Consider the following 20,627-nt stretch of genomic DNA (forward strand, 5'->3'; position numbering starts at 1 on the left):
GCCTCTTGCCTCCCACCCCGCCCTTCCATAGAAATGGCGCTAACACAACCATATAGATTATACGTTGAAGCAGATGATTTATTTTTTCTTTCGCAGAAGGGAAACAATTTCCACGGAGTTGAGAATCACATTGTTTCCCCCCAGTTGGAGCAAGAGCTCGCAAATCTGCTTTGGGATGATTTTGACAGAATCTGAATTATGTAACTTTATCTAATAACCCTGGGTTGGAGCAGGCAATTTTTAACAGCTTCAAGAACCCCAATGCTAATGCATTGATTTTCCTTTAATAGAATTTCGTTGTCGAAGGACAGTGCTCAGAAGGGTCCACCCTTCAATCTTAACCCATCCGAAGACTGTTCCTTTCCAGTTGAGCGCCATTCATTTCTGGTTGAATAGGTTAAGCAAAGACAGACCTCGCTGTTCTCAATTCACTTTATGATCCTCCCATCATAAAAAATAATATCAGCACCTTGCTTTTCATGTCAGAACTACATTTGAGCTGCTATTCCCTATGCCCATGAGTAAATCCCATAAAAGCCGCCCGGTTGTACTGTTGCTATTTTTCCTTGTGGGTGATTGATTGATGGATGCGTGCTGACACTTCAATGAAGCTATTTCGACTGCCATCTCAATCCGATGATGTGAGGGGTATATTTTCTGTCCATGCCTCATTACTTCAGAATGACATTCCTGGAACTTCATTTACTTTTTCCCTCCTTCCCCGAAGCGCCATATTTTTTCCCATCTAGGTTATGCATGCCATAAAAAAAGCAATTTGCTATTATATGTGGCATAAGGGCAACACTTTCTCTAGGAGGTAAATAAGAACTTTTTTTTTTTTTTTTTAAATCCCAATGTTGAATTCAGGGATCATGTCAAAATTTCCAAAACAATTCCAAAAGGCAGGCTCCATGAGAAATGGTGCAGAGGATGTATTTGGAAATATTTGGCTTCTTTTTGTTGGGGTTCAGATTTGTGAGGGTGATAACCCTGGTAATTAAAGCAACAAGAAAGAAAATAATTCTTCAGAATCATCTAGTTTCTAGTGTTGTACCTAGAATAGTTTAAATATTTCACCTACAGCTGAGTAGCAGTTTACAACACAATCCGGACTTACTTGTCCTTTGAGAATGAGGACATTCATTGTTTAAATGCAATGATGGACTTAATCTATTATAGGTTGCTTTCAGTTGTATAGAAAATGCTCAACTAAACAGATCTACCCCCTGCATTTCCAAACTGTGCACTAGGTATGCAAGAGTTTTAATATTAAAGCATGCTCTTAGCTTTTCCAAGTTGACTTAGGACCTGATTTTAATCTGTGTAATACAGTATTCCCGTTAATAATAACGGATAATTAAGACATCCGTTAAAAATCCATAACGTTAATTTAATGGACAAAATCTAATACAGTTCTATTGGAATTTTTACGTTAAATTAACTTTAACGGGCTTTTAATGGATGTCTTAATTAGATCTCATTATTAACGGGAATATTCCACAAATTAAAATTGGGCCCTCAAAGTTTTAATGAAAAAAGTTGCAGGAACACATTTAAAATGGACACCCTAGTTCATGTTTTCTGTGGCTTCTACCGCAAAGCCGTGTGTTTCACACACAGCCCATAAACAACAGGTCCTGCGGAAAGAAACGACCAGAAACGGCTGCTGCTGAACTTTCCACCCTGCAATGAGCTCATCTTCCTGCTTGTTCTGATCCTACATCTCGCCAGTTTCCCCTCTTCCCCCGAACTGCTGGTCTCCGAGGACAGTGGTGCATGCTTCAAACTTCATGTTTTTAACCAATAAAGATAATGATGATATTCGAGATGCCCACCATGGCTCGGGAAAAAGTCATTGGCAGCAACATGGTTAAGCCTAACTGTTTGAACAGCTTTCACAGAAGATGAACATTGTTCAGAGGTTTTCTTGGCTCAAACTCTGGTTTAACTTAATAATTCTTCCCCTTTGCGGTGATTAATGGCTCCCAAGGGCAGGGGCAGGACTGGGCAATCCAGGTGCAACTGTAATTGTTGCACTGAACGGAAACATTTCCCTCAGACAAACGTTCCCAGAGGGGTTATAAATAGGAAATGGACATTCATGGAAAGTAAGCTTCCAAGCGTCTACATTGAGTGAGGCCACTTGGACATTAAACTATGAAGACTTTTACTCCCCCCCCCCCCAACTCCGCCCTTTGCTGTCAAGTGGTACAAACTGACAAAATTAGTACATCAATGTTCTCAATCATTATTTTTCTTCAGTGGCACTTTGTTTTCTCATGACAGTGAAAAGGGGGCCGCAGAGACCAGAGAATCCCGTTGCAGTTTATCAATGAAAATCGAATATCGTCCATAAGCAGAGAAGTAGAAATCAATACTTCATTACCAAATTGTTAGTGACGATGAAGAGAAATGGCCGGGGTGATTTTTTTTTTTTTTTTTTGGTAGTCTTCTTAGAGCAGGATGTCAGGAGAAGTTCAATGTCAGGAGCAGGGTGATGCACCAAGGAAAGGCTCAGTGTGAAGGGATCCAGGCTGGGAAGTCGAAACTAAGGCATTTGTCCTATAATAGGAATCAGAACAAACAACAGAAAAAGATGCATTACTTTCTGAGGAGTAGCTCAGGTGATTGTTTTCCCCACGTAGTCAAATTGCTCACCTGTTTCATTGATATAAATGCTCTGCACAGGGCCTTAATTTAGTCTAGGGTATGATATAATCAGTTGATGGCACAGAGAAAGGAAGAGCCATTTTAAGGGGGGAAAAAAAGCCCTTTAAAATACAGTGTATGGAAGAGATAATTGAACCCCTCTATTCACAGCGGTGTTATCCACAACAACCAAAAGCTAGAAGGAGCCCAAATGTCCAGCCAGGGGTGAGTGGATTAACCGATACGGTACATTCACACAATGGAATATCACTCAGTCTTCAAAAAGGAAGGATTCCGGATGAATCTTGAAGATGTTATGCTAAGTGAAAATAAGCCAGTCATAAAGTGATAAATACTTCACTTACATGAAGTACCTAGAGGAGTCCAAGTCATAGAAACATAAAGCTGAATCATGGTTGCCAGGGGCAAACTTTGTACGATGAAAAAGTCCTGGAGATGGATGGTGATGATGGTTGCCCAGCAAGGTGTGTGGAAGGCACTTAATGTCGCTGAACTGTACACTTTAAAATGGTTAAGATGGTAAATTTTATGTTACGTGTATTTATACAATTAAAATTTTTTTTTTAAAAAAGAATGATTTTTCTATTGTGAAGTATTTTAAAAAGAAAAAATTAAGCCATGGCCCCACAATCAGGGGAAGGCTCCTATTTACATTCTGCAGTATTACCTTCTAGTATTTTCTTTTCCTGTGAATTTTTGTTAGGTTTACGTAGTTGTAAGTGCCCATTTTTTGTAAGATTTTCCTCTGTATTCCTTTTTTTTTTTTTTTTTTTTGCTATGTAGGGCTGCACCCCAGGCTTTTTGGAAGTTCCCAGGCTAAGAGTCAAATCAGAGCTGCAGCTGCCAGCCTGCATCACAGCCACAGCAACGGCAGATCCTTGACCCAGTGAGCGAGGCCAGGTATCAAACCCAAATCCTCATGGATTCTAGTCAGGTTCATTTCCACTGAGCCACAATGGAAATGGAAACGGGGACTCCTCTGTATTCTTTCTCTTGGAAACAGCATTGCAAACAGCAAGATGAATTCTATTACTTATGTTATCAGAGTTTAATAAAACATTCTTTTGATGTTGGGTAATTTATTCTTTTCCAACTTTATTCAATAATACTTAACACTGTGATGAATATCTTTGTGTTTAAAGACTTTCAATATGTTGGGATATTTTTATAGGCTTAACTTTCTGAGTCAAAAGATAGCAACATTTTTGTGGTGAAGAAGTGCTCTTTATTTATTTATTGCTTTTTAGGGCCATACCCATGGCATATGGAAGTTCCCAGGGTAGGGGTCGAATTGGAGCTACAGCTGCTGGCCTACACCACAGCCACAGCAACACCAGATCCTTAACCCATTGAGCAGGGCCAAGGGATCGAACCTGCATCCTCATGGATCCTAGTCGGGTTCGTTACCACTGAGCCACAGATGGGAACTCCAGGAAGTGCTATTTAAAAGTACTTTATGGGGTGAATTTTTTTTTTTTTCCAGATATGTGCTATCTGGATTAACTATGGGGATGCATATAATTTCCATCAGTTCAATCTGGGTGGCATTCCTTGTTTACACATTATTTACTAGTAGCACTCACTTTAATGAGAAAAAACACCTTGGACCTATGTTTAATTTGTCTTTTAAAGGAAAATTATCCAAGTTTCTAGTAGAAGAACAAAGAGAAGTTGAAAATTGTATGACATCTGAAGTGTGCAGAGAAATTATGTGCAAAATAATCACAGCAGACATTATAATGGATTCCTTGGTAAGGCGGAGCATGATTCAATACTAATGACCAGTTATTATATACCTACCAAATGCCAGGTGCTTTACCTCCATTACACAAACCCTTCCTAAAAATGAGAGAGGAATTCCCATTGTGGCTTAGCGGTAATGAACCTGACTAGTGTCCACGAGGATGCCGGCTGGATGGATCCCTGGCCTCACTCAGTGGTTAAGTATCTGACGTTGCCATGAGCGGTGGTGTAGGGCGCAGAGGCAGTTCGAATTGGGCGTGGCTGTGGCTGCGGTGTAGGCTGGCAGCTGCAGCTCTTATTCGATCCCTAGCCTGCTGTGCCTCAGGTGCGGCCCTGAAAAGCCACAAATAAATAAAAATAAATAAGAATAACAAAGAGCAAGTCCCAGAAAAGTTGGTGACTAGTCCAACGTCCCACAGATAATAAAAAGCAATGGATGACTTTAAGTCTAGGCTTTCCATGCTCGTCCATGTTCACGCAGGCACCACTGTCCGTGGACGAAGCTGTTTCCCTTTGTTACTGAGTTTGTGTTTCAGATGCAAAGGATCCCAGCAGTCTTTGCACTGACTTCTTTGGAAACCACTCCCGTTTCCCCCGCCCCCGCCAGATCTCGTAACTTGAAGGAGGATGGTCACGTGGCTGGAGGAAGAGAGAAGGGTGGGTCAAATAAAAAGAAAGTAGAGGCTAGACATGGCACCAGCATAGAGAGAAGGTTGGGGAAGGGGAGAGGGGACGAGAGGAGGAAAAAAGAATGACAAAGCCTGTCTTCCCTAAAGAGTGACGATGCATGTCTGTTTGTGGCCCTCATTTTCTCCTCCCTGACGGTGACGCTAATGTGATACCAGTTTTAGAGAATCTTGTTTACTTTTCACTTCCTTGAACCCACTCCCGATTTGGTCAACACCCAGACTTCTCTGGCTGTGTTTCTCTTAGGTCAACGTTTGTTCTGGGAAGGGGCACAGACAGAAAGAAAAAAAAATATTGTAATCCCCTTCTTGGAAATTCACAATACACATGACCATATTAGAGGCTCTGAGACGTCCTGCAATTAAAACCTCACAGCACCCAACATAGCTTTCTTTAACCTGGTGCTTCCCAAATGTGTGTTTTGTTTTGTTTTGTTTTCAGTCTTTTACGGCTGGTCTTGTGGCATATGGAGGTTCCCAGGCTAGGGGTCAAATCGGAGCTGTAGTCGCCAGCCTACACCACAGCAACGTCAGATCTGAGCCACGTCTGTGACCTACACCACAGCTCACAGCAATGCCAGATCCTTAACTTGTTAAGCAAGGCCAGGGATCGAACCTGCATCCTAATCAGATTCGTTTCCACTGAGTCATGGCAGGAACTCTCCAAATGTGTTTGATAAATCTTCTTTTCCCTACAAAACACTCACAAACGTAGTTGCGTGTCGTTTTCTGGAAAACACTTTCATGATAAGACTTTTGTGCCAAAACAAAGTTGTTTAGTTCCTCAGACCGCAGTCCTGGCCTCATTACTGACTTTCTGTAATTCTTGCTCAGGTTGCTTGGCTTTGGGGGCCTCAGCATGAAAGGATCCTGCAGTCGTGATAACTTGACATTTTCTGCGTGTTAACACTATGCTTTCCTTTGTGGATCCAGGCCTCACCTCAGGTCAGCTTCACATGCTACATGGAAGGTACTAGAGTCTACTCTTCCAGCCTGGGAAACGGGGGCTTAGAGACGTGAAGCCACTGGCCTGCAGCCACCTGGCCGGTAATAAGAAAAGATCCCTAGATTCAGGGTTTTCTGTTTCTTAAGCATTACTTCTTATATTGCCTGTGATCCCTTGGTAACCTCTTAAGGTGGAAAACGCTGGCATTATGAATAACGTAGAGGAATTCCACACGAGTATCTGTACAGTTAGTCAAATTCCAGAACCAAATGTCTTCTGTTAAAACATGGCTGTGGAGTTCCCGTCGGGCGCGGTGGAAGAGAATCCGACTAGGATCCTGGAGGAGGAGGGTTCGATCCCTGGCCGCACTCAGTGGCTTAAGGATCCAGCAGTGCTGTGAGCTGTGGTGTAGGCAGGCCGCTGTAGCTCTGATTCGACCCCTGGCCTGGGAACCTCCATATGCCGAGAGTGTGGCCCTAAGCAAAATAAATAAATATATAGATAAATAAATAAATAAAATAAAACACGGCCATGATGCTATTTCTGTCTGAGAGTTCTCACATCCCACCCCGATTGAGGAAGTGCTAGGCTCTTCTGGAAGGTCAGTGTTTCTGTCCTAGAAGAGGACAGTAAAGAGGAGACCTAACTCTTGGACCACTTTTGGGACAACATACCCTTTTTTTAACTCTTTTTTTTTTTTTGTCTTTTTGCTATTTCTTGGGCCGCTCCCGCGGCATATGGAGGTTCCCAGGCTAGGGGTCTAATCGGAGCTGTAGCCACCGGCCTACGCCAGAGCCACAGCAACGCAGGATCCGAGCCGCGTCTGCAACCTACACCACAGCTCACGGCAACGCCGGATCGTTAACCCACTGAGCAAGGGCAGGGACCAAACCCGCAAGCTCATGGTTCCTAGTCAGATTCGTTAACCACTGCGCCACGACGGGAACTCCCAACATACCCTTTTTTTAAAAAAATTATTTTTTATCTTAAAAGAAGAGAACCCTTTTTCCCTCTAGGTCTGAAGATGAGGACTGGCGGAAAATTAAAATTAGAAAGTGAAGGAACAGGGCATGAGAATGGATGTCATTACGTTTTACCGTTCAGAACAAATTGTGTACAAGAGATTAAGAAAAAAAAAAAAATGAAAGCAAATGCTCTTGGTTGCCTTTCGAATGGTAGTTGAGGCCAAGCTTTGCTGCTGCATGCGCTCTTCCCCCCAATGTGTGGAGCTACTACTATAAACATAAAACGGAAATAAATAAAAAATTTTAATTGCCTATCTAAAAAGTCACTGGCAGTGTTCATTAAGTAGAGTTGGTGAGGGAGAGCCAGGCGAAAAGAGGCAATTATTTTTGTATTAATTACAGAGCCACCAACAGATGCATAGAATTATATATACTGTACTTTAATTTGGCCGTGCTGGAATTCTTCATCCCCCCTGGCAACTCCCTCTGGTTGGTGCTTCCTCTTCTCTGTGTCCTTGCTTGGTCCTGTCTGCCTTCTTTTTTTCTCTCCTTGGCACTGTTAGTTTGGGGATTGCTACGGTGGTGATAGGGACACCGCTAGCATGTAACATTAGGGACCAGGAGTGTAAGGCATCTCACAAGGTGCTAATGACCCTCATCCTACACCCTTTTTTTTTTTGTCTTTTGTCCTTTTAGAGCCACACCCACGGCACATGGAAGTTCCCAGGCTAGGGGTCGAATTGGAGCTGTAGCTGCTGGCCTGTGCCAGTGACACAGCAATGTGGGATCCGAGCCGAATCTGCAACCTACACCACAGCTCACGCAACACCGGATCCTTAACCCACTGAGCAAGGCCAGGGATCGAACCCGCAACCTCATGGTTCCTAGTCAGATTCATTAACCGCTGAGCCACGATGGGAACTCCCTACACCCTTTTTGAAGCTCTCTCTAAAGGCTGGGATTTTTCATCATTAGCACTACTGGTATTTCAGGCCAGCAAATTCCTTCTTGGGAGACTGTTCCGTGCATTGTAGGATTTTTAGCTGCATCCCTGGCCTCTACCCACCAGATTTCAGTAGCCTCCCCCCATTACCCTCGAGTTGTGACAACCCAAAATGTCTCTAGAGTTTGCCAACTGTCCCTTGAGAGGGGGAGGGGCAAAATTATCACTGGTTCAGAACCTCTGACCTGGTGGAAAAGGTTTTTATTATTGGAGCCAAGCACCTAAGTCCCTTTTACGTAAAACACAAAGCCTTTTATGCACAGTTTCATACACATGGCGATTTCCAGAAATAAAGCTATCTTGCAAACAAAGAGAAACTGTACTTTTATTTGGAATGTTAATGGGAGTTACTTGCCATATTAGGAAATCTGGTCATCTGTGGCCTTGCTGCCCAGATTTCAGATGCCCAGTCACCCTCCCGTGTTGGTCTACAGGGATCACTGCCAGGATCACATAGGAGCACACATCTGGCTACCGCATCCTGTCTCCGAAGACCGCGCTACTCTGACTGTGGTCCATGAAACAGCAGCATCCCCATCACCGGGGAGCTGTTTGGAAATGCAGAGGCTGGGTCCGCCCAGGACAGCTGACTCGGAACCGAAGTTTAGCAGGATGCCCAGGTGATTTCGATCTAGTTCAGTTTGAGAAGGCCGGTTCTAGCGAGTTTTTGTGCCCGCATGTCTTCTTCTTCTTTCATACTGTACAGCCATGGCATGAGATGATTTCTTTTTGAAATTATGTGTATAGCCTGACCATTTGACCTATGAATTCTATTGCAGGAAGTAAAGGGGACAATTATAAAATGTTTGTTGGGATGTGTCCACATCACGTCTTTGAAGGGCGAGAACCTCGGCTCCACGCAAACCCTTTCGCGGCAGCAGCATCCTGTGCTGTAACGTGAAATACCACCTGTATGCCAATGACTCTGAGTTATGTATCTGTATTTCCAACTGGCTTCTTGACATCTGACGTGAATATCTCATAAGTACTTTAAAGGTAACTTTTTCTTCTTCTTCTTTTTTTCATTTTAGGGCCACACCCGTGGCATATGGAGGTTCCCAGGCTAGGGGTCAAATGGGAGCTGCAGCTGCCGGCCTACACCACAGCTACAGCAACACGGGATTCGAGCTGCATCTATGATCTATGCCATAGCTCCTGGCAACACTGGATCCTGAACCCACTGAGCGGGGCCAGGGATTGAACCTACATCCTCATGGATACTATGTCGGGTTCTTAACCCACTGAGCCACAACAGGAACTCCAAAGGGAACTTTTTCAAGGGCTGGGCGTTGAATCCCCCGCCCCCATCCTGCTCTCTTGCCAGTGCTTCTATTCACAGGAGATGGAACCTCAACTTGCTCAGTTGCTCCTGCTAGAAAGCTGGGTCATCCTTGACACCCGGTTGGGAAGTTCTTCGCCAAAGTCGATGTTCATCTTTGGCCCCAGTGTCCCGTTCACACCTGTGCACATTTCCCGGGTGACTGCAGGTCCTTCTCATGGGGCTCCGTTATGCCACTTTGTGTCCTGTGGTCGTCCATATGGCCAACAAAGTGGGCTTAGGAAAATTGAGAGTAGATGGACTCCGTGACTCCCTATTTCCCCCCAGCTTAGTCTCCTTCAGTCACTTCTCCACACTTAGAAAAACCCTGTTGTTATATACCTTCCGCCTGACCTGGCCCTGCCCTTCCTCTGCCCTCACCTGGGTCTATACCCCTTAGCCACAGGTGTCACCAACACTGGCCTTCTTTCTGATGGGGTCTGAAACATGCCTCCAGGCCTTTGCAGGTGCTGTTCCCTCTGCCTAGAATGCGTTTCCTCCCATTCTTTGTTTGGCTAGAACCTTCTCATCCTTGAAGTCTTAGTTTAAATGGCATTTCCTTTTAGCCTTTTTTTTGTTTGTTTTTTTTTTGCTTTTTAGGGCCACACCCATGGCACATGGAAGTTCCCAGGCTAGGGGTCAAGTCAGAGCTACAGCTGCCGGGCCTACACCACAGCCACAGCAACGTGGGATTTGAGTTACATCTGTGACTTACACCACAGCTCATGGCTATGCCGCATTCCTGACCCACTGAGTGAGGCCAGTGTTTGAACCCTCATCCTCGTGGATGCTAGTCAGATTTGTTTTCACTGTGCCACAATGGGAACTCCCTTGGCATTTTTTTTTTTTTTGGCTTTGCTGGTGGCATGGGGGAGTTCCTGTACCTGGGATGAAACTCAAACCCCAGCAATGACAATGCTGGATCCTTAACCTATTAGGCTCCCAGGGAACTCCTAAATGTATTTTCCTCAGAGAAATTTTCTCTTACCCATTGAACTTGGTTAAATTATTTTGTTTTAATAATATGCCTTTTATGTTGTCCTGTGGGACTTATGGTTTATGAACGTAAGTATACATATATTTTTTTTTTTTTGTCTTTTTGTTGTTGTTGTTGTTGTTGTTGCTATTTCTTGGGCCGCTCCTGCGGCATATGGAGGTTCCCAGGCTAGGGGTCGAATCAGAGCTGTAGCCACCGGCCTACGCCAGAGCCACAGCAATGCGGGATCCGAGCCGCGTCTGCAACCTACACCACAGCTCACGGCAACGCCGGATCGTTAACCCACTGAACGAGGGCAGGGACAGAACCCGAAACCTCATGGTTCCTAGTCGGATTTGTTAACCACTGCGCCACGACGGGAACTCCTACATATATAATTTTTAATTTGGTGTCTGCCTCTTCATCTGGCTTAGAAACCCCAGGAGGGTGTGGGCTCTGCGTGTTATAATCCGTCAGTAGCCCCAGCAAATAAGCTAATGTTTGGCATGTTGTGAGTACTTGATAAATATTTGTTGAGTCAATGAAGTTCTTTTTTTTTTTTTTTTTCTTTTTTCGGTCTTTTTAGAGCCACACCTGCAACACACGGAGGTTCCCAGGCTAGGGGTTGAATCGGAGCTGTAGCCTGTGGCCTATGCCACAGCCACAGCAACGCAGGATCCAAGCCACGTGTGTGACCTACACCACAGCTCACAGCAACACCACCAGATTCTTAACCCACTGAGTGAGGCCAGGGATCAAACCTGCGGCATCATGGACACTAGTCAGATTTGTTTTCACTGAACCATGAGGGGACTCCAGTCAATGAAATTCTAAAGACAATAATCTGAAATCTATCTCTTCAAACCGGAAAAAAAGAATTTAAAACTATATATGACTAAAACAATAACGAAGCAAAAAAAAAAAAAAGATTTACCTGGAATCCTCCTTCTCTAATTCTATGAAAGAGACCATCTAAAGAAAAAAGAGAACAGACTAGAAAAATTAGTCTCAGAAAACAGAAATGGCCATTGAAGCTTTGCCATCTCTTTGGTGTTTTCAACTTCAAAGGATGACTTATTCTACCGTTTTGAAGCAATTTCCATTTTCAAAGCACATCCATATACAGTCTCTTCTGAAATATATTGGCTAAATATTAGCAGCCCCCAAAACAAAGAGTTTGGGGCTGAGCAAGTTCGAATAACTTGCTCTCCTGGTGAGCAAGCGATGGGATCAGGACATCTGACTCCTAATTCAGGGCTTCTTGAAACTGGTTGAAAATGAAGAAGAAAAAAGAGCAAGATGCAAATGACGAAAATATATAAAATGTATTATTAACAGAAAAACTGTGACAAGGAAGCCAGGTGAAAATGGACACAGGTGATTTTAACCGTGAAATCCTGGGAGAAACCCACACTGAACGTTTTTTTCAAGTTGATTTTATAATTTGAAAAAGCAAAGTGGCTTGCCTACATTGATGAATTTCATCATTAGGTCTTTGCCTAATTTTTTCCTAAGAGAAACCTCTGTGTGCACAAACCCGTCTGTGTTGGTGGACCGGCTTCAGTTCTTAGAATGAACAGACAATTGCTTAAATGTTTTGAACACTTGTTATGCACCAGATGCATCTTTACGTGAGTAGATGGATAATATTCTAAAATATTTTCTGATATACATTTGCCTTTTCTTAATTCCTTTCTTCCATGCACTTTTTTCACCCTTGAAGACAAAGACCTAGACTGATTGCTCCAGGAAAGGAAAGTCACAAAATAAATGAGAAAAGATCAAAGGTCTGAGTTTCTGAATGATGACAAGAACCTTTTCTTTTTTATAGCAAACCTCAAAGAGGTGAGTCAATAAAAAAAAAAAATAGGGAAAGTTATATATCAGTAACATCTGGGGGGTGACAGTTCATATTAGACCTACCATTTGTGTATTATTTCCATTCACCCTCTCAACAACCCAACGAGGTATCCAGGATGGCTGAGGAAAACACTGGAACTTAGATAACTGAAGTGACTTATCCAAGATGACATGACAACAGTGGAGCTGAATATTCCACTATTCGGTTGGAAGACACGGTTTCTGGATTTCAGAGTCTTCAGCTTTAACTACGAAATGAATTGTTCCTGGTGTCTTATCTGTGCCAATGAGAAGAGATTCACTTTTTTTTTTTAATTGGTCAAAGGGGAGCCTGATTAGATCCTTAAAGAACAGGAGGCGATACCATTATCGATCTTGAGAATCTCGATAATCTTCTCGGGACCTCTAAATGCAGACGGCCTGCACGTCAGAAAGATCTCAACTTTTGAACTTCCTCTTTTCGAGCACAACTTGTGCTAAATCAACCATGTGTCTCAAATGCATGCTATATGCTTCATGACACAAACCAGACAGTCAGCTGCCTACAGCCCTAAAGCTGGAGGAGAGGTTTTCCATGTTTTGTTTTGTTTTTTTAAATCAATGCCAGAGCAAACATGTAAGTTGACCTCCAGCCTATATCACCAGCCGTCAGTGGCTGATGGGGTGGGTGAACTGGAGATCATTTTAAAAATAAGTTCCCCTTTGGTCTACATAAGGGGTGGGCCCTGAGATGGTTTAAAAAATCTCTTCACTGGGACTTCCCATTGTGGCTCAGCAGTAACAAACATGACAGGTAACCGTGAGGATGCTGGTTGGATCCCTGGCCCTTGCTTGGTGGGTTAAGGATGCCGTGTTGCCATGGGCTGTGGTGTAGGTTGCAGACATGGTTTGGATCTGGCATGGCTGTGGCTGTGACCCCTAGCCTGGGAACTTCCATATGCTGAGAGTTTGGCCTCAAAAAGACACTAAATAAATAAATAAATAAATAAATAAATAAAAGATCTCTTCACCATGGTGTGCACAATGGCTGCTGAAGAAAACTGGCAGAAACAGGGTGCCATCGTGGAGAACGACAACAAAAATGTCAGGGGAGAAGATGTGGGGCCTCCCGAGAATGCTGAAGATGCTGTCACAAGGTGTCATTTGTGTCCTTCCTTGGGTGTCAGCTTAGAAGATTTCCATGGCAGCAGAAAATCTTTTCCTTAAAGCACACTCTTCAACGTGAGGCTACCCAAGTGGTTAAGAAACAGAAATGGAAGAAATGGCATGAGGGTTTTTGCCCTCTGAAAATCTCCTGACAACTAATGATGGGATTATGGAGTCTTAACTGCCGTACAGTTATCCCTAATTATAACCAAAGGTACGTCAATCTAAATAAAAATGATAAGGCAGAGAGAGGCAGCCTCATCTCCCTCCCCCAACTCGCTTTTTAACACGAATCCCTTCACAGCATGATGCTTTGACAAAGCTTGGATTGAATAATTATGAAAGAGAGATGGAGCCCAGTGTTAAGCAAAACATATTTTGCAGAAAGGAATAGTTGATTTTTTTTTTTTTTTACAGCAAGAAATGGTTTCGATTTTAAATATTTGGTTTACTATGGGAGCCTTCTATTGTATTTATGGCAGTCGAGACATTTCTACCAGGCGTTAAGTGTCAGGAAAGGCATGGCTTATACCTTAAACACTGGTATAGATTTTCTTTATGGAAAAGGTCAGTCTTGGGATGGATCAGGTTTCCATTCTTGCCTTCACTACTGGGCAACTCAGAGTCAATTTGGTGGCACAACTTTAGCAACAGAGTAATCTCTCAAGGCTACAGTCTGTACCAATTAACTTCTCTTCTTATTCTCTGTTTTTCTTTGGTGTATTTGTTAATAATTTGGCACTGCCATTTATTAGTGGGGGTGACACTGGGGGAAAGGATTTACCTTTTTTTTTCTACCTCTGCAAAATCAGGTAATAATAGTACCTTCCACAAATGGTTCCTGGTAGACTGTAAGTGCTCAATAAAATGTAGATTTTTAAGGGGAGTTGCCAATGTGGCCCAGTGGTAATGAACTTGACTAGTACCCATGAGGACATGGGTTCAATCCATGGCCCTGCTCAGTGGGTTAAGGATCTGGAATTGCTGTGAGCTGTGGTGTAGTTCACAGACATGGCTTGGATCTGGTGTTGCTGTGGTTGTGGTGCAGGCTGGCAGCTACAGGTCTGATTCGACCCCTAGCCTGGGAATTTCCGTATGTTGCAGGTGTGGGGCCTTAAAAAGCAAATGAAAAAAAATGTAGATTTAAAAAATTTAAAAAAGATTTAAAAAATGATTTTCTTTTATGATTCTATAGCATTGCATGCAATATAAGTATCTCAGAAGCGCTGTTGAATAATATGTAGAATAAATTAAAAAATACATACATACAATTCTGCTTATGTGTTAAAAATAAGTAATTGTTGGGTTTTGGAACATGGATTATTCTTTCCTTCTGGAAATTTGAAAAACCAAGTAGAAGAGAGGCTCTTTAGTTCTTGCATTAAACCAAAGGTTGAAAAGAAATCAGTTGTCAATTCAGATGTGAAGCTAAGAAAAATTTTCCTCTTTTATAAGAAGAGGATAAAATAGCATTTCAAAACATTTGATGTGGATATTAAGAAGACGAGGGTAGAACGCCATCATAGTACCTACCATTTTATTAAGTGCTCATTATCAACTCTGCGCTTGATCTCAATACCTGACACTAGATCTCATCGTCACTGTGTGTTGATGAGAAAACAGAGGCTCAGACTGATTGAGAAGCTTCCTCATCAAGGTCAGTCAGTGAGTGAGCAGTAGAGCCGTAGCTGGACTTCGGGCTGTCTGACTTCAAAGCCTGTTCTCCAGCCACTATTTATTGTGGTCCACGGAACTAACTAGAATCTTCTAAAGGCACAGTGCACAGCAAAGCTATATAATGAAAAATGGTAAGAACTGAAAAACTGTCCAGCTCGTGTTGTCCTTTCAAGAGATAAAGTAAAGAAGGCGGCAGAGACCAGGAGACCGTCCTGATGATGGGGGGGGGGAAGGTCACTGAGGATGTGGATACCCCTTCTCATTTTGGGTCTGGCCGTTACGTATTTAACATCTGACTGTTCTCAGGTATGGCTGCTCTGGCGCATGGCCATGGACGAGAGAAAGGAAGCCATTTCCCGGTGCCCATTTTGATGGAGCCACATTCATATACTCCCAAAGGGCACTTAAACTGTTTGAAAGAGGGTCTAGATGCTGGCATCAACAACCTGGACAGCTTAAAGTCCAAACCGCCCGAGACTGATCCCCTGTGGAGCCCATCTCCTCTAAGTGGAGCGCAGAGCTGAATGGTATTTATCACAGCTAACTTACCACCAGACAAGACTTACTGCATGGACACAGCTAGGGAAGTTTATTGCTGCTAAATGTGAGTTGTTGGCATTTAGGAAGAACAGCTTGCCCTCCAAGTATGGAAAATGAATGGCAGAACTTTTTTTTTTTTTTTTAACCACTGTGATTATGTGTCTAAACCCGTGGTGGCACTGTTTGCGATATGTCTACACTGAGCAAGGCGGTTGATGGATTGGAAACCACGTTTACATAATTCAGGCAAACCCTCCCCTTTTCCAAGAGAAGAATCTCCCTTCCTTTTAATGATCATTTCATTTATGCCTACCCTTTGCCTGAACTCGACCGCATTGTTTTATTTAATTCTTATAACAGTCTCCAAAGGTAGCTCTTATGAACCCCCTTTATCAGAGGTCAGTAAACAGAGGGTCAGAGATTTAAGTGACGGGACCAAGGTTATATGCCTGGGAAATGGCAGAACTGGGATTTGAACCAGGTTTCTCTCTCACCAAGGGCTATACAACTTCGTAATAGTAACCATTTTACCCTTTGCCAATTTGAAAGTGACCGATAGTTACCAATCCTCACAAAAGATTGGGAAAATATGACTTATGACTTCTTATTTCCTCTTTACAAATGAAGAAGCAGAGGTTCAGGAGGTTAAACTGTCTCCTCCGCCCACACAAATATTTCCTGTGAAGCTGGAATAAGATCAAGATTTGCCTGGAACTCAAACCTAGTCTCTCATCTGATTCTACCAGTGTCTCCCAAAGGACACTGTGGGGAGCCCCGGTCCCCTGAGATGCTCTAAGAAAGAAAAGAGGTTCTTTTATTCATTTACTTATGGTTTAAACAGAATCTCTGCAAAAATGTCGTATTCCTCCCCTCCTCACAATCTTTGCACCTGCTGTCCCCTTGCCTGAAATGTCCCTCCTGTGACGCTGCCTGGATAATTCCTCTCCACACTCACCTGCTCGTTTATTTTTGTTAATTGATTATTTTTTTTTTCTTTTTAGGGCTGCGCTTGTGGCATATAGAAGTTGCTGGGCTAGGGGTCGAACTGGAGCTGGAGCTGCCAACCTATGCCACAGCCACAGCAACACAAAATCCAAGCCTCGTCTGTGACCTGTGCCGCAGCTCGTGGCAATGCCGGATCCTTAACCCTCTGAGCAAAGCCAGGGATCAAACCTGCATGCTTATGGATACGAGTTGGGTTCCTAACCCGCTGAGCCACAACAGGAACTCCTCGCCCACTGTTTTAAATGTCGTGTCATCAGAAGGACCTTTTCTTTTCTTTTCTTTTTTGCTTTTTAGGGCCATACCTGTGGCATATGGAAGTTCCCAGGGTAGGGGTCCAATGGGAGCTGTAGCTGCCAGCCTACACCACAGCCACAGCCACACAGGATCCGAGCCGCGTCTTCGATCTACATTGCAGCTCACGGCAATGCCAGATCCTTAACCCACTGAGCGAGGCCAGGGATTGATCCCACAACCTCATGGTTCCTAGTCAGATTCTCTTCTGCTGCGCCACAATGGGAACTCCAGAGGGATCTTTTCTTATCCCAGAACCTAGACCAGGTCCCCAAATTTCCTCTCTCTTGCCCTCCATTAGTCATGAACAATGCATTGGTTTGTGTGAATATGGTTTAACCTTGCCTCTCAGTAGCCTTCAGAGTCTAGGAGGGCAGGCGTGGTGACTGCCTAGTTCACAAGACTCCAAGGTGCCAGCCCAGTGGCCTCTGGGTGTCACTCCATAAAGAAACGAGCTTTTCTTCGTACTTCACCCACTGCTCTACCTTTGCAGAATCGTAGACAGGAGAGCGAATGACCTCCGGGGTCCTCCCGCCTTTGCCATTTTGCAGACGGGGACATGGAGGCCCCACCTTCACGTCCATTGGGTGATGGTGAGAAAAGAAACAAGAGACACCCATTACTTGCCTGTTATTTCTGTTCTTGATTTGGAACCCAACTCTTTAACCAAGTACGTCTGATTCAATCCTCAAGATCGAAGAGGAAGGAGGAAGTTGAGGCTCAGAGATATTGCGTCTCTTGTCCAAGGTCACAGCCACTAAGTGGCACAGAGTTATCTGATGGCCTCTGAGCCAGCTCTCCATGCTGGCTCCATTCCACATGGGGGTTTCCTGGGAGCTTCACAGCACCGCTGCCCGGGCGCCATTGATGCCCACAATCTCCCAGATTCTGCCTTAGTTGGTCTGGGGTATGGCTTGGGCATTGGGGTTTTTAAAAGTTCCCCAGGGGATTCTCTTTTTTTTTTTGTCTTTTGTCTTTTCAGGGCCACACCCACAGCATATGGAGGTTCCTAGGCTAGGGGTCTAATCGGAGTTACAGCTTCAGGCCTACGCCACAGCCACAGCATCTGCTTCAGCATCTGCCTTGTCTGCAGCCTACATCACAGCTCACAGCAACACCAGATCCTTAACCACTGAGCAAGGCCAGGGATCAAACCTGCAATCTCATGGTTCCTAGTCGGATTCGTTTCTGCTGCACCATGACAAGAACTCCTTTTTTCTTTTTATGTTTGCACCCACAGCATGTGGAAGTTTGAAGGCTAGGGGTCAAATCAGAGCTGCAACTGCAGGCTTAGGTCACAGCCACAGCCACACCCGATCCTTAGCCCACTGAGCAAAGCCAGGGATCAAACCCGAATCCTCATGGAGACCCCGTCAGGTTCTTAACCTGCTGAACCGCAATGGGAACTCCTGCCCCAGGGGATGCTAATGTGCTGGCAAGATGAGAACAACCTGATGTATGATGGATTGATTGAATGACTGATCGATGGATGGATTGATTGATTATTGCCATTTAATCAATTCACCCTTCTTGCAGAGCTCAGGTAGAATCAGTTGCCTTGTGCAATTCTACTACAACGTTTCTTGCTTCCTTCTCTCTCTTTCCCCTCCTCACGCCCAAATCTGCATTTCTCTCTAGACTAAATCCCTTCTCAACACACACAGGTATGAAAAATTAAAAACCAAAACAAACCAAAAACAACCCACAACGCAAATCACCTTATGACAAGTCCCAGCCCAAATGGTCTAGTTATAAGACCGAGCAACCCAATTTCCTTACGAAGGAAGAAATCATAGGAGACCTCCAAGTTCCTGGGGTTGGTTTCTTTGTTTGCTTTTCGGTGTTACACCAATGGTATTATCAGATAATGAGGCTCACCTGGTGCAGAGAGGGCCCCGCAATGAAGCGGAAGTGGTCCTTATGGGCAGTGTCATTTTACGAAGGGTCAGCGGACTTCTGGGATCACGAGGTGCCTGGGTCACCGTGACTGTGAAGGGTGCAGCCAGGATTTGAGCCCCGCCCCCTCCCCTCCTTTCCCACCGGACAGACAGCACTGTCGGGAGACCCTTCACATGCTCCCCTGGGATCCTATTTGTGCAGAGAAAACACTGAACCAGGTTTTCTTTCTTGAAGGAATTCAAGACTTTTCCTCCGCCCCCAAATCAGCTGTTGAGAAGCAGTGATATGCATTTTAAATGTCTCGTATAAAATTTACTAGAAAACTTTTCCTCCTTCCAAGCATAGCTATAAACGAAGCCTGGGCTGGACCTCTCCTCTTTTGTGGCAATGAAGTTGATGTCAAGGGTTTCCATGGCGACCACCGGGCCTCCAAGGTCGGGTGGGGAAGGGAGGAGCGACCATGGGTGTTAAAGGAACAGTGACAAAAACTGTACTGGCAAACAACTCGGAAGCCAGGGTTATGGCCTGAATTGTGTCCCCTGCTCAAATTCATGTGGAGGACCTAACCCCAGTACTCAGGATTTGGAGCTAGGGTCATTAAAGAGGTGATCCAGGAGTTCCTGTCGTGGTGCAGTGGTTAATGAATCCGACTAGGAACCATGAGGTTGTGGGTTCGGTCCCTGCCCTTGCTCAGTGGGTTAACCATCCGGCGTTGCCGTGAGCTGTGGTGTAGGTTGCAGACGCAGCTCGGATCCCGCGTTGCTGTGGCTCTGGCGTAGGCCGGTGGCTACAGCTCCGATTCAACCCCTAGCCTGGGAACCTCCATGTGCCGCGGGAGCGGCCCAAGAAATAGCAACAACAACAACAACAAAAGACAAAAAAAAAAATTAAATTAAATTAAAGAGGTGATCCAGTGAAGGCGAGGCCATTAGGCTGGGCCCTAATTCCATCTGACGGGTGTTCCCTGTGAGATTAGGGCCTGGAGAGGCACCTCGGCTGTGTGTACATGGAGGAGGAAAGACCACTGAAGAGGCAGCAGGAGGGTGGGCTTCTGCAAGCCAAGGAGAGAGGCCTCAGAGAACCAACCCTGCCAGCGCCTTGATTTTGGACTTCTGGCCTCCAGAACTGTGAGAAAATAAACATCTGTTGTTTAAGCCTCCCGGTCTGTGGTATTTTGTTATAGTAGCCAGAGCAGGGCAAGTGTTCAGAGCTTGGAACTGATCACGCTGGCCTAGAAGCACAGCCTGTTCTTCCACAGTCTGGAAAGTGCATATTCTATTTGTTCCCTTGCAGCCCCTGCCTGAGCTGGGAGGTGGGAAGAGCAGGTACTATTAAGGCCTTTTTATTTTTTATTTCTTTTTGGCCGTACCTGCACAGATGAAAGTTCCCAGGCCAGGGGTGGAATCTTAGCCGCAGCTTCGATCTATGATCTACGCCACAGCTGCTGCAATGCCAGATCCTTAACCACTCTTCAGGGCCAGGGATTGAACCTGTGCCTCCACAGCGATCTGAGCTGCTGCAGAGACAATGCTGGATCCTTAACCCATTGTGCCACAGTGGGGACTCCCACGAAGGCCTTTTTAAAAATAAATTGAGGCTCAGCACATTCCACAAAATCATGAAGCAATCTGATGGCCAGTGGGGCACCACAGCTCTCCTTCAGAATTTAATTTTGAGCAGGGTTTCAAATGCCTTTTGGAAGAGGAAAGCCCTTGGATGGTTTGAAAGGAGTTTCTTAGAATTTATTGACTCCATGATTCTTTAGCTCATATGTGAAGGGCAGAAGGAGCTTCCCGGCAGCCTTGGAGTTACTAGGAAAGGGTTGTCTCAAGTGTCAGTTTCAGACTGGAGCAGAGACTCTCAAAGAGCTTCTTAGAAGTGAAGGGGATGTGGAAATTTCCA

The 20,627-nt window shown here is 44.5% G+C and overlaps 1 protein-coding gene across 1 annotated transcript in view; it reads right to left on the bottom strand.

Annotated features, from left to right (window-relative positions):
* Positions 1-2,177: 2,177 nt before the first annotated feature.
* The window catches only part of TSHZ2 (teashirt zinc finger homeobox 2), a 453,628-nt gene continuing 435,178 nt past the window's right edge, over positions 2,178-20,627 (bottom strand). The window contains exon 3 of the mRNA XM_047770838.1: positions 2,178-2,562. Within this exon, the coding sequence (XP_047626794.1) occupies positions 2,561-2,562 (2 nt within the window). The 3' untranslated portion in view covers positions 2,178-2,560. The remainder of the gene's footprint in view (positions 2,563-20,627) is intronic.

Source organism: Phacochoerus africanus, chromosome 3 (assembly GCF_016906955.1).
Source record: "Phacochoerus africanus isolate WHEZ1 chromosome 3, ROS_Pafr_v1, whole genome shotgun sequence".
NCBI classification, from domain to species: Eukaryota; Metazoa; Chordata; class Mammalia; order Artiodactyla; family Suidae; genus Phacochoerus; species Phacochoerus africanus.